The 14,489-nt window shown below is 43.2% G+C and overlaps 1 protein-coding gene across 1 annotated transcript in view; it reads right to left on the bottom strand.

Annotated features, from left to right (window-relative positions):
* Nucleotides 1–14,489, bottom strand: part of DDX10 (DEAD-box helicase 10) — an 867,511-nt gene that overhangs the window by 659,369 nt on the left and 193,653 nt on the right. The window contains exons 10-11 of the mRNA XM_085621530.1: nt 13,948–14,049; nt 10,475–10,562 (exon numbers count right to left, since the gene is read on the bottom strand). Coding sequence (XP_085477656.1) covers nt 10,475–10,562; nt 13,948–14,049 — 190 coding nt within the window. The remainder of the gene's footprint in view (nt 1–10,474; nt 10,563–13,947; nt 14,050–14,489) is intronic.

Raw genomic sequence — 14,489 nt, 5'->3', positions numbered from 1 at the left:
AAAGTGCCCAGGTCTGAGGCTATGGATCTTGCAGCGCTTGGCTGGGATGAGAAGGTCACACCCACAGGGCTGTGACATCTTCAACCCAGCAAAGTTCAGCTCAGACAGCCAGGCACCTGCGCATTTAGCACATGTACAGGGCCTGGGTGCCTGACCTGAACATAAAATGTGTCTATTAGGCTGACCTTTGCTCAGCCTGACAGATACTCTTTATGTCTGCCAAAAGGACGGGCCACTTCTGTCTCACACTCTATTTCTTGAGGTCGAGTCAACCTGAACCGTTGCTCAACATAATAAGGATTTCCATTGCAGTATTAATGAAAAACAGAAACAATATCAACAGAAACCACTGGTGTTCCTGGTTAAAAAATAAATGATTAAACAATATAGCGCCTTCCCTCGGTTAGGTTTTAAATAGTCTTTAAAACCGTAAATCAAATGAGATATTATCCATATCCTCTAAAGGTCATATTCTTGGTCAGTGGGAAAAATACTTTCTGCATCAGTGGCCATAGGTGTACAGAATTCTACTCGTTTGGTAATTAAACAATGTAAAAATAACTTATTAAATTGGACACTTTCTGAGAAAATATATCAATATAATCTTTTGTTGGATCACTTCATATGCGGTCAGTTTGCATTGAGACCAGAACTCTTAATCGTGTCAGGGTTTTATAAAGCCTATTCCGCCTTGAGACAAAGTCATTGTTCTTCATGCGATGAAGAAAACCAGTCTAGATATTTAGCGCTACCTAAAACATAGGCATGTAGGCACAGCCTACATACCAAAAAGTGCTGGGACCCTCTAACCTAATGGCTAATTGTGCCACTACTTCATGTTTTCAGAGAATAAGGTACCCCTTAATGTTTAATTTTGTGGTCTGGGAGAAAAGGGAAAAACAGAAACATAGATGAACATGTACCTCCCAATCGACCAACTCTAACTATCAATTGGCTCTGTAAAGCTCTGTTGGGCTATCCCTATGCTTAGCAGAATCACACACAATTTACAAAGAAAGTACATCAATTCACATTTTGTTTATTATTTTCCCTTTCAGTTATTTCTGTCATCTTTTTTGAAATTTATAAATGCATTTTTTTTTACATGGTAATAAAAGTCACCATAATTTCTCTATATACATATATACAATACAACTCATACATGGTGCAAAATGAATACAAAACTATTAAGTGTGGAAATTTGGCATAACTTGTCCAAGAATATGCGTACAAAATAACAATATTCGATTTGTCCCCAAACCATTATCACATAAATACAAAACCTCACATCCAATCATAACATACTAAACATTCTCATACACACATCACATTCATTATTATCCAGCTTAAAAAAGTGGCTTGCAACAGAAAAAACTCATGGTGAGAAATCTTCTTTAGTATCCATGATAATGCCGCCAGCTGGGACAGAAACAGGCCGACGCACGTTTCAGTGGATACCTTTCATTTAATCCACCTTCTTCAGGACCACATGCTTTCTTGTAGTTAATGCACCGGAGGTGAATTGGGGAATAAATTGATATATATCTGGGCGATTTCCTTAGCTCAAGGGTAGACCCATATATCCTTCAGACTTGTCCTATTGGTCATTAGATGTCCATTTCTTGTTGGTTCTCCAACGAGTCTGCTCTCTTATTTTTTCCTTTGTTTCTTTAGGATTTGCTTTATCTAACGTCACTTTAGTTATATGGACAGTATGTGTAGCTTTACGGAGTCCATTTCTATCACTTGGCTGTTATTTGTGAGCTTCTAGTTGGACTCCCGACCGCCGCAAATCCACTATGAGCGAACAGAAAAACAAGAAATGGACATCTAATGACCAATAGGACAAGTCTGAAGGATACATGGGTCGACCCTTGAGCTAAGGAAAAACCACTTTTTTAAGCTGGAGAATAATGAATGTGATGTGTGTATGAGAATGTTTGGTATGTTATGATTGGATGTGAGGTTTTGTATTTATGTGATAATGGTTTTGGGACAAATCTAATAATGTTATTTTGTACGCCTATTCTCGGACAAGTTATACCAAATTTGCACAATTAATAGTTTTGTATTAATTTTGCACCATGTATGAGTTGTATTATATATATGTATATAGAAAAAAATTATGGTGACTTTTATTACCATGTAAAAAAATGCATTTATACATTTCAAAAGACGATGACAGAAATAACTGAAAGAGAAAATATGAAACAAAATGTGAATTGATGTACATTTTTTGTAAATTGTATTTGATTCTGCTAAGCATAGGGATAGCCCAACAGAGCTTTACAGAGTCAGTTGATAGTTAGAGTTGGTCGAGTGGGAGGTACATGTTCATTTATGTTTCTGTTTACTACTTCATGTTTTGAACCAACAAATATACACACATAATGAAAGGAACCTTTGTTAGATTTTATCTAGCCTTTAATTTTCACCTTTAGGCAGCATATACTAAGACATGAATCTTTTCACTTTGGATGTCATATTACACGCGTGCCATCCCTGAGCATTTGGCTTTAAAATGAATCCCCTTTTTTTTTTCTTTTTTTTTTTTCAGTTTTTATTCTTTTTTTTATTTCAAATTGTTTTTATTAAAGTAACAGAGACAATACAATAACTCTTCCGTAGACAAAGTTCAAAATAGTCATATCCATACATACAAATACAAAAAATAGAAATGAGTGACAAGACAAATGAAATGAAGAATAAAACCCCGTTCTAGCTCGCATCATCAAATACAGGTACATTCCCATTACATTGCTTCGTGTGTGGGCGCAGCGCCCCGGACTCGAGGGGTCAATCACGCCTCACCTTACAACAACCCCACTCAGAGGGGCCAACCACAGTATACCTCTCAAGGTGGCTCGTAATGAAAGGAGGATGCATCCAACGATTTCCAAAGCTTTTTGTTAGAAGGGCTCCAGGTAGAAGCCTGCAGCGCCGGATTGCTAGACCCCCTCAGGAAAGATAGCCATTCCTGCCAGATTTTAAAGCTCACTTCAGTCGCATTTTTCCATTTGCAAAGAATCACTTTACATGCCATTGTTAACATTAAATCCATCAGCTGGCGATCTTGGTCAGTTGTTATTTGTGGGTCCAGTGCCCCCAGAATGACGTAAACAAATTCCTGTATAGGTTTTATCTTAAAAACATGAGAAATGCAATCAAATATCTTCCCCCAATAATCCCCTAATGAAGAACAGGAAAATAGCATGTGTGCAAGATCCCCAGTACCTGACTGACAGTTCCAGCACACAGGGGAATCTCTTAATTTACATCTGAAAAGCCTGTCGGGCGTCCAAAAGGCCCTGTTGAGAAGCATATATTTCGTCTGAAATAGGATGGGTGAGACTTTATGTGTAAGGGCTAACTTATGAATCACTTCCCAATCAAAGGATATGCCTGATAGATTTGGCTCCGCCTCCCATACGCCCTCCACTCTTTTGTGTTTTTTCATGGGTAGAGGCAACAACATTTTATATACCTTCGACACAAAGTGTCCAGCATGTATTAATCGTGGGATATGCTGTAATAGCCATGGGACATAAGGAGAGAAGTTACTCGCTGTCAGAATCGATTTAAGTTTTAGGAAATCATAAAAATCCATCGGGGTAAGATCATGCCGGTGCTGTAAGGTCGAGAATGGCAGCGGAGCCTTATCATCATATAAGTCCTTCACCAAATTAATGCCCTTCTTGGACCATGACTCCCAGAATATACTACTACCCTTATGTTTAAGATGGGCATTCCTCCACAGGGACATAAATGATGATCTGGCAAATGTCAAGTTTGTTTTATGCGTTTGGTCGAGTCTAAGTAAGGCCCTTCTAGTATTAAGCAGGATATATTTAGAATGAGGAAGGTGTGACAGGTCCATCGTAAGGAGGGCCTCCAAAGGCGCGTGATCCACCAATGCCTCTTCAATATTAATCCATAATGGTGTATATGCAGGGGATTTTAACAGCCACTGAGCACCCTGTTTGCACAGAAACGCTGTCTGATAGCACCTGAAGGAGGGGAGACCCAGACCGCCTTTGTCTTTTGCTAATTGTAATTTCTTCAGTGAGACTCTGGCCTTCTTGCCCTGCCACAGAAAATTCCCAAACAACTGATCCACCTTAGTAATAAAAGCATTAGAGAACGTCATAGGGAGCATACTGGCCAGATAGTTGACCAACGGGGTCGACATCATTTTAAGCGTCTCTGCTCTACCCCACCAGGAGAGAAACTTTGGGGACCAACCTTTCAGTAATGTAGAAATCTTTTTCAGGGTCAAGTCTTCATTTACTTTCAGCGTGGAGATCAAATCCTTATCAAAATCCAGCCCAAGGTATTTAAAACACCGAGGCTGCCATGTAAGCCCAGAATCTCCAATAATTCCCTTGTCCCAAACACTGTTCAAAAGTTTTACCTCCGTTTTATCTTTATTGAGTTTATATCCAGAGACTCTGGAAAATTCCTCAATGTCAGTCATGAGCGCCGGAATTGCTTCATCCGCTCTTTCCGACATAATCAGCACATCGTCCGCATAAGCCGTTAATTTTACAGTGCAATCACCAAACGGTATACCCGCTATATTTGGGTCATGCCTTATATGATATAAGAACGGTTCAATTGCCAACAGGAACAGTGAGGGTGACAGGGGGCAACCCTGTCTCGTGCCTTGTTGTAAGCAAAAGGGAGAGGAAAAGGATCCACCAGCCCTAACACGCGCCGAAGGGCAGCAGTAAAGGGACATTACCAGTCTAGTAAATGACTCCCCTAAATTGAATTTACAGAGAACAGCACGGAGGAAGGACCAATCAACCTTATCGAATGCTTTTTCAGCATCTAGTGTTATTGCTGCAGTCGGTGTGTCTAAAAGTTTCGCTTTTTCTAGTACGTGCGCCAGAATTCTTGTGTTGTCACTGGACAAACGATTCTTAAGGAAGCCAGCTTGGGATGGATGGATCAGCTGCGGGAGAACCCCCTGCAGGCGGGCGGATAGTATCATGGCCAGGAGTTTGCAATCAATATTAATCAATGAGATCGGCCTATAGTTTTTCGGTAGCGAGGGGTCTTTCCCATCTTTAGGAAGTACAGCAATTATGGCCTCTGCCAAAGTACCTCTAACCTCACCCGATTTATTAATACCTTGAAATAGCTGTAGGAGGGGGTCGACCAAAAGGGAGGGGAAGGTTTTATAAAATTTTGCAGTGAATCCGTCAGGGCCCGGGGCTTTCCCTACTTTTAAGCGTTTAATTGCAGTCTCTATCTCTGAAGAACTAATTGGACCATTAAGACTGACCCGGTCCTCATCCGAAAGCTGTGGGAGATCACACTCATCTAAGTAATCCTTAATTCTAGATTCCTCTACCGCCCCATTTTTTGCATAGAGGTCCTCGTAGAAAACTCTAAACACCTCCGTTATTTTGTCAGGGTCTGAATGCGAATGCCCCAATGCATCTTTAATGACACTAATAGAGTTCTTCTGAACCTTGAACTTCAAGTATGAGGCGAGGGATTTACCTGCCTTATTAGACTCACAAAGCTTAAAACGCCTGCCCTTGTCAAGCCAGACTCCCGCTCTCTCACTAACTATTTTATTATATTAATATTTTTTATTCGCCAACGCAGCAAGAGACACCTCATCCCTATCTTTTAGATGTTTCATCTCTAGATTCCTAATGTCCATCTCCAAAGCCTCCAACTTCTCATTATAAGATTTATTCATCTCAGACCTAATTTTAATACACACTCCCCTTATAGTACTTTTCAGAGCCTCCCACCTAATGAGATCGGACGTGTCCCCCTGTTTATTAATCTGAAGGTAGGAGGATATCGCCTCCTGGATTGTGGACCGGTGTTTGTCACTAGTTAGGATTTCATCATTCAGCCTCCAAGATGTCTGACGAGAGGATGGTTTAACATTCGTAATTGTTAATGAAATGCACGAATGATCCGATAATACACGAGGTTCAATGGTTGTAGAGTCTAATCTAGGAACGCCATTCTGTGTGATAAGGAGGAAGTCAATCCGGGAATACGAGTCGTGTGGTGGAGAATAGAAAGTATAATCCCTCTCAGTGGGATTCTGGAGTCTCCATGTATCCACCAAGTTAAAGCGCTTACACATACTAAGAAAAGCTTTATGAGCTTTTGTTGGTTTAAAGATGCAGTGTGAGTCTCTATCTAAAATTGCATCTATTGGAAGATTGAAATCCCCAGCTACTATGTGCAACGCATTGTCCGGAATAGTTTCAAGGTGTTTATTTAGTTTGTCCCAAAAGACCAGGTCGCTAGTGTTGGGTGCGTACACGCTAGTAACATAGAACTCTGTATTATCCTTACTCATCTTGGCCGTGACCCATCTGCACTAACTTCAGACGATAAAACCTCCACCTTAGATTTCCTCGCAACAAGTATCAGGACACCATTCTTTTTATTCACAGCCTCAGCACCCACCACCTCATTATAAAATTTATTCCTCAGGTGGTAAAACTGCTTCGCATCAAGCTTCGTCTCCTGGAGTAAAACAATATCACCCCTCAGTCTTTTAACATAATCTAATATCTTCTGTCTCTTAACAGGCTGGTTCAGGCCCTTAACGTTAAACGACAGTACCTTCAGTCTGTCCAAATTACATACTCCCATCGGAGAGCTAAGTGAGCTATTTAGCATCAGGAGGTTGCATCAACATCACAACAAGCATATACTTCACAGTGTAAGCGGATTTAAAGCCGCAGTAGTGCCCGGCACCACCCACACCCACGAGAAGCAAGAAGATGGAGACCATGCAAGCCGGAACAAACAAAAACAAGAGCAAAAAACAAGGAACACATACCCCTACCCAAAAAAACCCCAGCCCCCCACCCGCCCCACCCCAACTGTACGATTTAGGCATGGTGACTGGAAAGAGAATGCATCAGAAACCCCCCCCGTGCATAGCCGTTACAGAGAGATAAAAACCATGGAACAGAGGAACTATCACCCTTAAACTAAGGCCTGTTACCACCCCTTAGGCATCAACACCCCCCCCACCAGCACAACCTTCGGGTACCTCATCAACCATAATAGATCAGCCGTTTAAACAACAGCCCACCCCCGTCAATCACTACAAACCCACCTAATAAACCTGTGAAACATTATACATGACCATTAGCAATCTTGGCCCGTTAAACTGAAACCCATCTATTCGAAAGGTAATAATTCTAAAACATATTATGTGGCCAGGTACCCTGAGCATCTGCAACTGCATACTGCCAACAAAACTGTCTTTGGAGAGAGCCTCGAGGCAGAGAACATGCCCCAGGCAACCTGCCCCTTCAAGTAGCATTAGCTCATACAGAGCTGTGTTCACTTATAACCTGAGGCTGAGGCCTGCGCTACTGCCCCCATTGAGGCGCTTGTATCCATGTCCAGATCGTCCGGACCATCAAGCATGCGTTTCAGTTTCAAAGGATCCGAGAAGAAATGTGGAGACCCATGGACCAACACACGGTACTTTGCAGGGCCAGCAAACCCATACTGGAAGCCCCTTTTCTTTAGCATTGGTCGCAGTGCCAAGAACGCTTTCCTAACCTCCACCGTCTCTTTACTGTAGTCCTGTGAGATGTATACCTTGACCGATTTCCATAAAATATGGTTGTTTTTCCTCATGAAGTCAAGAATCTGCTCCACATGCTGATATCGCAATGGCTTGCCCACAATCGCTCTGGGCCCTTTCTGGTTTTTACTTATCTTGCCTGGCACTCTATGAGCCCTATCAAACTCCAGTGGATGGTGAAAGGACAGATTAGTAGCCTGGGTAAACCAAGACTCCAAGAAGGCCCCACAGCTCGCATGTTGATCCTCCGACCCCTCCGGAAGGCCAAAAATGCGTAGGTTCCCCCGCCTGTTCCTGTCCTCCAACTCCGCCAGTTTCCGCATAGTTTGATCCGATGATATGCATAAGCGGTTGATGGCTGCACACGACTTTACTTCTAGATCCTCAAGTCTGCTAATCCTCGATTCTGCCTCCACCAATTTTGCATTGGTTTCGCGATTATCCTGCCTGATAGCCGCCACCTCATCTTTGGTTGCCTTAGCTAGCTCCCTAACTTCTTCCAGTTTATTAAGTATCAGTTCCATCGGGTCCGGATTACCTTTCGCTCCCTTGCTGGGTGAACTAGGATTCGACTGATCAGATTTGAGCCTCTTCATGCTTTTCACTGATTCTTTACTATCAGCCATGGTAGTCCGTCGTGTAGATTCCTTTGCCAGTCAGAAATGTCCCAAAGTGCTTCAGCCTACTCCTATGGAGTGCCTCCTGATCGCCGTTTCCCTCTGCCGACTGGTAGCAGCCAGGTATATTCACTTTAACTTAAAACATCACCACGCGTGCAACTAAGGCTTCATCCCCTGGCGCCTTCCCGTCCGCTATCTGTGTGAATGGAGGATCTCAGAGCATGGCGCTCGTGTTACCCACCTAAGCGCAGAGGTACGTGATCACATCCTGGAGACCAGCGAAGACGAACAGGGAATGGTCGCGCCTCCACTCACAGGAACCATGGTACAAGGCACAAGATTGCAGGCGAGATCACACGGTAGCAGGGAAGCCTGGCAGGCCCAGAGCAACACGATAGCAGTAATGAAGGATCACCCCATACAAGACAGCGCCTGAGACAATTACAGCTCCACATCCCCATGTAAGGCACCTCGAACTCCAGATGAATAAAGCAGAGCGCGCCACAGGCGGAGCATCAGATTCGACTTTGCAGGCCTAGTTCCACCCTAGAGGGAGCCATCCATTCCATGCGCGCTCCCACGATGACACGAACACCACCATCATTTCACGGCAGCACTGAAGGGGGTAGAGCCGGCCTCACATCCCAACAACTAACAGCATCAAGGTACGATCCAGTAGGCACACATCACTCACGGAATGCAGATAGCTCAGTATGCTCCAAACTCCCCACAGATTCTGCAGCAGAAGCGTCAGGGCTCTCCCTCTATGTCGCGGTAGCCGCCATCTTGTCTGTGCGATATGCACCAACGACTGCCCATCGCGCTGCGCAGCTCCTCTGCCTCACCACAGGTGCGCTCCTGTTCATATACCGGCTGAGTTCCGATAACAGTCGCACATGGGCTCGATCCACTCCGGCAACCGCCCGGCCGCCGACACACCTCCAGTCACGCGGTACCGTAGCCTGCCGAAGTCCTCGCGGGCATCGGGCGGATCGCTTAAGGCTGCGGCCGAGCCGCTTCTCATCAGCGAAAAGTCTCCAAACTTCGCCTCACAGGCCCCCTCACATTCCGATCACTGTTTCCACCGTCCGTTGCTGGATAGGAGCGGTGAGACCCGTTCCTCTGCCCTCATTCGTTTCACGCACGGGCAGAGAGAATCACCGAGCCGCCATCTCTCTCGGCGTCCAAACCACGCCCCCATGAATCCCCTTTTTAATATTTTGTTCTAATTAAACGAATAACCTAAACCCCAACTCGCCAGGACTGTGGATCGAAAGCATTTCAAAAACATTTTTATGAAGGATGATGATTTATAAGTAGTACCCCTTGTGTTAGGTTGTCTGGGATGAAAGAAAATAATGTACAGATTTATTTATTTTTAAATGAAAGTAAAAAATCTTCAGAGTTGCACTAATAATGAAGGATCTTTGGGCATAAACACAAAAGAAACGAAACAAAACAAAAAGGAGGAAAGTCTTCTGAATGCCAGTGAAAACAAACCCTCACATATACGTGGGTTCTGAAAACATCCTACAGCTGAGGTATAGCAGACAAGTGGTGATACTGCCCCATAAAATGTCTAGCCATTCTACTGCGAAGTGGGAGCATTATCCTTTTACACTATAGTAGTATATCCTTCTAAAGTATAGCAATGCTGCTTGGAAGTGCTTGTACAGGCGCTGTGGTAACTAGTTGGTTCGTAAGGTGCCTTTCACAGCAACCCTAGTTCATACTTCCATTACTAGCCATTGCTTGATATAGAAAAACTATGAGTGAAGAGCCCCAATTTTTACATCCGGGCCCATAGCCAGTGGAGGATGTGGAGTTGGTTACAGAATAACGTGACTGCCTAGTCTTGATTCCACCTCTTGCCTCTTTCTTCCACCATCCTATTCTTCCTGCCTCTATCTAAATCTCACAGGCTCTTTTCATCGTTGCTCTCTTCCTTTGTAACAGTTTCCCTATCTTGTTCCCCCCCTTCTTTCTCCCTTTTCAGCCTCTCTCTCTCTCTCTCTTGCTTTTTGTCAAAGTCTGGTGTCAGTCTCCAAAAATGAGTTCCGGTGCTCACCACCTGCAATCACAGAGACACATTAAGCACTCCTCGGTCTGCCACAGAAGCCAAACCCCTTAACTACCCACTCACCAGATGGGGAGCTGATGGAGCATATTTTCATCTTGCCACTTACATGCCAATACATTTTCCAATTGTGTCCCTTTCTGCAAAAGGCAATGAAAACTAAATAAACAATACGTTTTGAAGAAAACTTACCCTCTGAGCCCGCTCTTTTAACTCTTGTTCTTGTGCAAGGAATGCCTCTAGCCTCGTCTGGACATCTATGAGCTTTTCAGGGTTAATCCTCAAAAGAAATAAATGGATACTTTTTATTGGCTTATAACAAAGTAAACTATCACCACTCCGTGAACAAAGAGCTCGGAGTGTGTTAAGGAGGTAAATAAACAGAGGTGCAGCAGATACACACAGTCATCCATGTCCAGAGAGTGCAAGATGGTGACAACAGCTAAGGATTTTTCCAAACAAGGATCTTAAGGCAGATAATGTATGCCTAAATAAGATAATGATCCCTTAAGAAGAGTCCTTACAAAAACGTTTTATACAAAGTATACAGGACTAAAGGCATTAGCTCTTAACCTCTTCAGTGCCCCGCCCTTTCCACGCCCTGTGCCGGGCGTTGCATTAGCGGGCGGAGTTCATGACGAGATAGTCTCGTCATGGGCACAGCGCAACCGCGCTCCATGACGAGACTATCTCGTCATGGGCACTGAAGGGGTTAACACTCAATAGAAAATAAACATTTCTGAATTTGGCAAACATAGGGCAAGCTTCCATTTTGGGTATCTGGACACATGTTCAAAAAATAAAAGCTGCAATTATCAGCGCCACAGTGTGGTTGGGAACTTAGATTAATAATCTGTATCTCAGCAGTCTCAATAACTGGAAAATGAATTGCTTTCAAAGTAGCTTTGCAGAACATACATGCCATTTTAAAATGATTGGAGAGAACACGTCCTGTGTGGTTTTTAAATTGTTTAGTAGCCCAAGTACTCTATTAGCGAAGATCATTCGAAGCCGTGGAATTTTACGTACATCTTTCCATCTCAAAAAACATGGAAGCAGTAGACCCTGTCAACACACTGGCACACTGGGTCAACTTGCCTGTCCTCCTCTGGCGACCCAGCTAGGGGGTCTTTCCTCTCTGTATTTGATACATGTGATGTCATCACCATCAACTGCCTCTGCTTGTGGTACCGATATCCATAGGGGGCCATCCACAATCGAACTTTTGAACAACTCCAATGGACCACGTGGTGCCTCCTTTCTCTGAGAGTTTCCATACAACCTCTTTCTGCATGTCCTCACCATATTTATTATATATACATTTATTTTCTCCTGGTAGCGCATTTTGATTCACTTTCTCTGAGAGAATCCCAATGCTTCCTTCATATTTTTTTTGTCAGACGTTTGGGATTGCATGTCCAGGGATTTGTTTATCTGGCTGGAATGGGTGTGGCAAGGCCAAAGACGCAGACGCAGAAGCAGAATTGCAGATCAATGTCCCTAGGTGACTCGTGCTTTCCTCCCAAATCCAAGTCTTTCTCTAGGGAACAGTCACTTGTCTTTGATGTTGCTTTTGATCGGACCTTCCTTGACCTCAGCCAGAGAATTGGCGCAGTCAATCACAATGTCTCGTTTAGAAAGACGTAAATTGACAAATACATTTACATTGCCGTAACATTTTATTGACAATTACTTTACATTGTCTCTAATGCAATGATTGATGTAAATCTTTACATCAATAATCTTTGCACAAATTCAGGTTTGGATTCGGGCACAAATTTAGGTTTTGAGCAAAGTTTAGGGATTGGTTAAGATTAATGGTTAGGGTAATGCTTAGGCGTTGGTAAGGGCTGGGGTAAGGGTAGTGCTAGGACAAGGGAGAGAGTGAGGGCTAGGTAAAGCCATTGAGGCAATATAAATGTAGTAATGTTACGGCTATGTAAAAATGATTATGTAAAGCCTGGCAATATAATATTTGCAGAAGTAGTAAAAGAGTTATACATCTTATTGATGCACCATATCAATGCAAAGATTTCAGGTACAGAGGGGCCCTAGCGTGAGATGCACATGCCAGCAACACCCTTGTGGTCTTGAAGCACATTTAAAGATAAATTTGTAGAGCAGGCCTTGTTTTTCAGGAGCTGGGTCATGGTGATGCCTGCTGCATTCCCTTTGCCCAGTATTACCATGAGAAGCAATTTTTCTCATGCTTTGCCTTCCAGCTCAGGGGGCACGGGAGGAGGTTCCTGGAAGGATTCACTTCATCGTGTCAATGATTTTGCCTAGGCTCTCCAAACCCATTTTCAATAGGTTTCACGGTTATAGGAGATGAAAGTGCTTCAGAATAGACTATGGTTCAATTCAGATAAACCAATAGTCATCTCACACTTCAAGGCTTCCTACTCGATATGACAAAGTAATGGGTCTCTTGCTGATGGGTTTGCTCGCTTAGGATGGTCGTTAAGTGTCTCCTTCTTTAGACCAAGGGTTGCCACACCGCCCCCACGCATTTTCAATAGTACATTGCCACCCTGCTTTCCAGTTCCCCACTATCTTGTAGTCTCCTGTCGTTTCTGGACCCAATGCTGTGGTGTTCTATTTCTACTAATCAGTTGGTCGAGTTTGTGTTTTAACTGAGCAAGGTTGTTTATCCTAGAAAATGTGTTTGAGAATCTGGTTCTGCTATGATGCTGTATCCTGGCCTCAATGGGAAGCTCACACTGTGTCATACTGTATAGATGTCCACTTGATCAGCTGACCTCAATGCACCAGCACCATTAGCAGTTATATGTAGAGCTGTGACCCGCAAGATTCTCCACACCTTTACTCAGCAATAATGCAGCAGTGAGTCAAGAGGCCCTTTGCTATCTTTTTCAATTAGGTGAGTCTCTCTTTTAACCCACCGTCTGCTGTTTTGTTGGTCTACAATTGTAATAAACTGCTTCCTAATCTGATTCAAGCATGTAAACCTATGAAATATCCAATACTACAAAATAAATGTTACTTATATGCAACTATAATCCTCTAGCATTGGTGTCTCTCATAGCTTCACAAGTGGTCCACCCTTCCATCCGGGTAGAAGCTCCCCTACTAGATACAATGCTTTCACACGTGTGCTGGGACTTCTGGGGTATGACGGCCACTAGATGAATGGAGCTCAGCCTCACTGGCTCAAGGTTTGGTCAAAGAGGTGACTGTGCTACTAAAGTGACAGTCTTTACAGCTCTTCGTGTGACTGTTGAGCATTACACTACTATTTAAAAATTACTGATGGATAAACAGCTCGACTAAGCAGAATTAATCAAGCATTTCAATTTATGTAAGATCAAATGCTGGGAAAAGATACCATTACTTAAAGGAAAGACAAAGAATGCCTGGTGCGTATTTAGGCACCAGTTTAAAGCTGCACTGCATACGATCAATCAATCACCACAGTGAACAATCCAGTAATCTTGTAAATAATCATTTTCATCCAATGCTCCAAGAATGCCCATCCGGGCTTTTTCCAACAGCTCGGTGTATCACATTTCAATTTAAGTTACTTAAAAGAAAAACATATTTTACAAAGTCATTGCTGCTCCCCAATACCCCTGCATTTATCTCCATAACAATTTGAAGTTACCCAGTAAGTTCAAATCAGGAAAAATGGACATTTGTTTTCCTACTTGATTCCATTGATGGGAACCTTCCGCTCGGTCAGCTGTTGCACCATGCCTTTCTCCTCTGAAGGAAGGAGGACCAGTAAAGCTTCACCCCCTTCTTTGTACCTGTTAAAGAAAAAGAAAACCTGTAAGATCCAGCTGTAAACCAGGATAACCAAATCTAACAACTTGTCGACCGACTGTGGCATAAGAACTGGGACCTAGTGTGCGTGCCAAGCATATCTAACAACCTTGATAACCAGTTATTCGTCTTCTGGTTGCATGGTTATGAGATTAGCTTCAAACATTTACAGACTCACCAATCAATGACAGTGCAGCCCATGAGAATAGAGGGGTGGGAAGGTAGTACTGAGTTCAGCAAAGGTATTTAATTTAACAAGGGACACTATCGTAAATACTGTGCCACTACATAGCCCAACAACAAATCCATTTTATCAGAGTACACAGAGCAGAGAAATCCACCACAATTCTTCTCCAAAGAACATGCTCCAAAATTAATTGCCAGAAAGAAAGGGCTTCCCAGAATAATGTGCCATGGAAAGCCA

This window comes from Triturus cristatus, chromosome 8 (genome assembly GCF_964204655.1).
Source record: "Triturus cristatus chromosome 8, aTriCri1.1, whole genome shotgun sequence".
Classification (NCBI taxonomy): Eukaryota; Metazoa; Chordata; class Amphibia; order Caudata; family Salamandridae; genus Triturus; species Triturus cristatus.
The sequence above is the reverse complement of the archived record's forward strand: the minus strand, read 5'-3'. Positions and strand labels throughout refer to the sequence as shown.